This window comes from Anneissia japonica, unplaced genomic scaffold (genome assembly GCF_011630105.1).
Source record: "Anneissia japonica isolate Jap-2015-1 unplaced genomic scaffold, ASM1163010v1 scaffold3032_len512176_cov184, whole genome shotgun sequence".
Taxonomy (NCBI): Eukaryota; Metazoa; Echinodermata; class Crinoidea; order Comatulida; family Comatulidae; genus Anneissia; species Anneissia japonica.
Genome location: NW_022688691.1, coordinates 399,353 through 404,090, shown reverse-complemented (window position 1 = coordinate 404,090; position 4,738 = coordinate 399,353). Strand labels below are relative to the sequence as shown.

General features: G+C 35.4%; 1 protein-coding gene across 1 annotated transcript in view; it reads right to left on the bottom strand.

The window, feature by feature from the left end:
• LOC117122755 (zinc transporter 1-like) overlaps positions 1 to 4,738 on the bottom strand; it is a 24,153-nt gene continuing 19,415 nt past the window's right edge. Inside the window, exons 7-8 of the mRNA XM_033268471.1 lie at positions 815 to 946; positions 1 to 348 (exon numbers count right to left, since the gene is read on the bottom strand). Coding sequence (XP_033124362.1) covers positions 343 to 348; positions 815 to 946 — 138 coding nt within the window. The 3' untranslated portion in view covers positions 1 to 342. The remainder of the gene's footprint in view (positions 349 to 814; positions 947 to 4,738) is intronic.

The window sequence follows — 4,738 nt, the reverse complement described above, 5'->3', positions numbered from 1 at the left end:
TACGTCTGGCGCTGGCCGAATAACCGTTAGTAGATGCATAGGGTTTGCAGGTTTTGAGCAGTAAAGTGCTACTAAACGACGGCGACTGCAATACTGTATTATTATTTATGTATGAATACAGTTTTCTGCTACTGCAGTAGTAAAAACATCCTGCATTGGCAATCAGTCCTATTATATTATAATCCACTGTGTCTTATCTTCAGCGAGCATCCTGTATTATTATATACTACCCTTCTATTAATTCCGTGTATATATTTATTATATCAAATGTTATCTCCTAAACCTGGATAATATGCACCATGCTGACATCTTGACGTGATAGTTTCCCGTCGAATACAGCTGTCATACCTGCATAAAAACAAAAACAAAACAGTTGGAAAGTGTATCATGTCTCGTGATTGCTGTGTGAATAGCACTAATTTAACGAGCAGTGGGTATGTATAAATGGACTACAAACTACGGGATAAGTTCTGGATGTTACCTTCTTGGACTGTATTGTTTATGTAACGTGTGCGCTTGCGTCATAGCGTGTACGTGTTTGCGTATATGAATTTGTGTGCACCGAAGTGTGACTTATCGTTCCCAATAAACCTACTGACCAATCAGAACAGGGCCACCTAGGAATAGTACGCATATATTCTACAAAAACACATGTCCCACGAGCTTGCGTATGATTTCACACTGTTGTTTTGTTGGGCGAGGCTTAGCGGAAAAGACCATTTGTTATATGCTAAAGCAGCAGTGTATGACATTATTTTCAAATTTAAAATTTAAGCTACAAATATTGTTATATAATGATAATAACAGTACTAACGTCCGATTGTGATGTATTATCTTGGACGCTGTTGTTTTTCACAGATGAGCAGCATTTTTTATCGCCGCAATCCAAATCACTACATCCTATGATACAGACCTTAGCAGGATGAACGACCAAAGCATTTTCACTCTATTACAAAAAATAAAATAGAACGCAGAATTGACATGATTGAATTAAACTGAGAGACCAAGTCGAATTAAAAACAGTTAATATATTTATTTGAAGACAAATACATTTTATAAGAAAAAAATTAATAAAACATAAATATGAAAGAACTAAATAAAAAGCAAAGACAGTAGGCCTATACACACACACACACCAGTAGTTTTATTATTTTAATTGTACTGTACTGTACAATATTTTTCAACAGTGAAGAAAAAAAAACTATAAGAGAAAACAGTTTGCACTAAAATAGTTTCAGGAAGAGTGTCTAATTCAAGGGGTTACATTTACTTTTTATAATGTTTCAATCTAATATTGTAAGTATGTTTACTACACTGTCTTTTAATGCATTGTTTTTACCAAAACCCGTACATCGGTGCATGCGTATTGGATATGGCTAGTTAGTGCGTTACGTAGTGGTGAACGTAAGTCTTTTAATGCATTGTTTTTACCATAACTCGTACATCGGTACATGTGTATTTGGATATGGCGAGTTATTGAGCAATAGTGCTCTGTGCTCTGCTATAAAGTTTCGCTCAGAAATATTTACTTTTTTATGCACATATAATTAACTCGTTGCTTTAGATTCCTGAAATATTTGTAATTTTTTTAAGACTACTTTAAAACTGTTGGGTCTTCTTTGAAATGAAGCAAAGTTACTGAAGTGTGGCTGTGAAATATATGTAATGTATGTATGTAATTAGATTTATATAGTGCATAACACCGGGGTCTCTATGCGCTGATACAACAGAAAGCAAAAAAGAAAACTAAACCATTGATCTATTCTAACTAACCATAAACAAAAACAAAAAAACAAAACAAAACCAAAACAAAACAAAACAAAACAAAACAAAACAAAAACAGACAAGCAGACAAGATCATTCCAACCATTCTCCTGCAGTTTAAATAGGCTACTACTACAAAGCAGTAGCTTGCAGGCTCATAATTCACAGGTGCGCAACATTGAATTATCTTTCACCATATGATTTTAAACGGCATGTCGGAACATGTAAACTAGTACCTGTTATTGATCAAAGAACCTGGCCGCATTTATTCGATCGCAATTAAGTTTATGAGGTCAGAAATGTATGATGGAGTTTGACCATGTAATGCTTTGTTAAACGATAGAGAGAATTTCAAAAACAATCCGTTGTGAGACCGGCAGCCAGTGAAAATTCTTGAGCACCGGAGTAATCAGTGTGACCACTGCTTGGGTTTTGGGTTCTTGGGTATTCCGTTCAAATCCTTGGGTATTTTATTTTTACTAAGAAAATTAAATATTTTTGTCAAAGAGGAAGAATTAAGAAGTAACAAAGTATCTGTCAGTCCATTCAAGTAAACAAAACTCAACGAAGTGCACATAACATTGTTAATTGACTGTTAATTGCTATAAACATGGGTTCAGAATTGTTTATTTGTGATTTGCGTTGCCATTGATCTTACCTAATTAATGCATTACATAATAAAGCTTGATCACTGATCTACTGATAACTCTGGCCGACTGAGGGCGTATTTTTCTATCTGTATTATCACCTCATGAATATTAATTTTAATAATTAACACAAACAATTAGAATAAAAAATGGTTTATAAATTGAACTAAAAGGGAAACTATACATACTAAAAACACGTGTTTTTTTTTTTCAAATTTCAATGCATTTTCTGGATGCTTGGGTAATTTTGGGCAATTTCTGCTGAATCTTGGGTAATTTCGACCCAGTCATTGGGTATATAAAAAATTGTGAGTTGTCACGCTGGGAGTAATACAGTACAGTGTGACTGAATCTAGATGTACACTTCAAAAGGCGAGCGAGCAGCTGAGTTTAGCTGAAGCTGAAGTTTTGAATTAACTTGGTAGGCAGGCCATAAAGTATGCAGTTGATCAAGTCTAGTGGTTATAAGAGCATGCACAATCTTGTGTGTCGCATCCTCAGTAAGGAATTTGCGAATGTTTCTGATGTTTTTCAGGTGGAATGAGATCGACTTACACATATTGCTGACATCAACGTCATTGAGCTGTCAAAGGTCACTGATATTACGAACAGCACAAGTAGTTGTAACAATTAAGTCACTAGGTTCTGACAGACGGGCGTTGTAGTATTGAACTTAGATTGGATCTGGAGTACCTCTGTCTTCTTGGTGTTGAAAACAGGCCATTAACAGTAAGCCACTGATGTACAATTTCAATACATTTTTTCCATTTTCAACTTTGCCTGAGTAAGTCCTTCAACTTTGGGTTTAAAACTAATGTGTAGTTGTGCATCATCCGCATAATGGTGTGGTAATCCATTACGTGATGTTTAAATATCATGCTTAATGGAGAGATGTAGACAAGAAAAAGCAAAGGACCTAAGGTTGATCCTTGTGGTACACCAGATTCATTGTTGAGGTATGGCGATAATGTGTTTCTTATTTTCACAGTTTGCTTTCTCGAAGTCAATTAAGAACGAACCCAAGAGAGAGCAATACATTGTACACCAATAGAAGATAAGAATTGAATGGCTCAAAGTATCAAATGCTGAGGATAAATCAAGAAAGACATAAAATGCAGTATCCCCTATCAATTTGAATGATAAGAAGATCATTGTGTACTTTTAGTAAATTGCTGTTTCAACACTGTGTAGCTTTCGATAGGCAGACTGAAGTGGATCATAAAATCCATGTTTGGTGAGGTAGACGTGCCAATTGAGCTGCTACGACATTTTCAATTATTTTTGAAAGGAATGAAATATTTGACACAGGACGATAATTGGAAAGCACATCAGGATCAAGAGAGGGCTTCTTGAGAATTGGTCTGATAATTCAAATTTTCAGCTTGCTTGGAAAAATATTGTTTGAAAGAGATGTGTTAATTGTGTTTCGATATATTGGTACCATAGTGTCTAAAAGGGACATCATGTATCTTAGTAGGAAAAGGATCAGCGTCACAGCATTTATCTGGCATGGACTTGGTTAGTTGAAGACATCAGCATCATCAACAAGCGTAAACTGTTGAAAATTATGATGGCATGGAAATGCTCAATCGCTTAATGAACTTCCTGAAGTTTTTCTCTTAGCTTTGTGACTTTATCAATGAAAAAGCTGTTAAACGTATGTGCAAGTTGCCTATCATTATCAACCCATGGCAATACTTCTCCATTGCTCTTACCAAGAAGCTTATTGGTAATTTGGAAAAGACGCCGTTGGTCGGATCCGCAACCCTTAACAAGGGCCATAATGTGCAGATTTAGCAGAAAAGAGAATTTGATGGTATTTCTTGCATTACTCTTTGAACTTGAGTTGGTCGCGCGTTAACGTGCTTAGATTTGAGCCATTTTTTTGCGCTAAAATGCTCGTTGTTTCCGCTTGTCCTCACGGTAACTATGGTCAAATATTGTGAATTGGAACGTGTAATAATAGTCTTGATTTTCTCAGGTGCTAAATCATCACGAAGACTTGTTAGAACGCTATAGTATTAACAACAAATTCTATGTCCCTCATCAGACAATCCTGATAAAGATACAGAAATGGAATCGTTGACTACAGAGGCATCAGTGTTCCTGGGGTTTCTAAATATAATTTTGTGCTTTTAATTATTAGGAGGTTTGGTTATGTCCAATTCTACACCTACATTGAAATGGTCAGACATGTAATTGTCACAATATTTAGGATATTTCATTCTACTTTGCAGCACTGCTAACTGAATCGTGAACTAATGAATAATCATAGTTGTATGACTCAAGTTAAAACGGTCTGTGAATGGAAATAAGTTTCATGAATA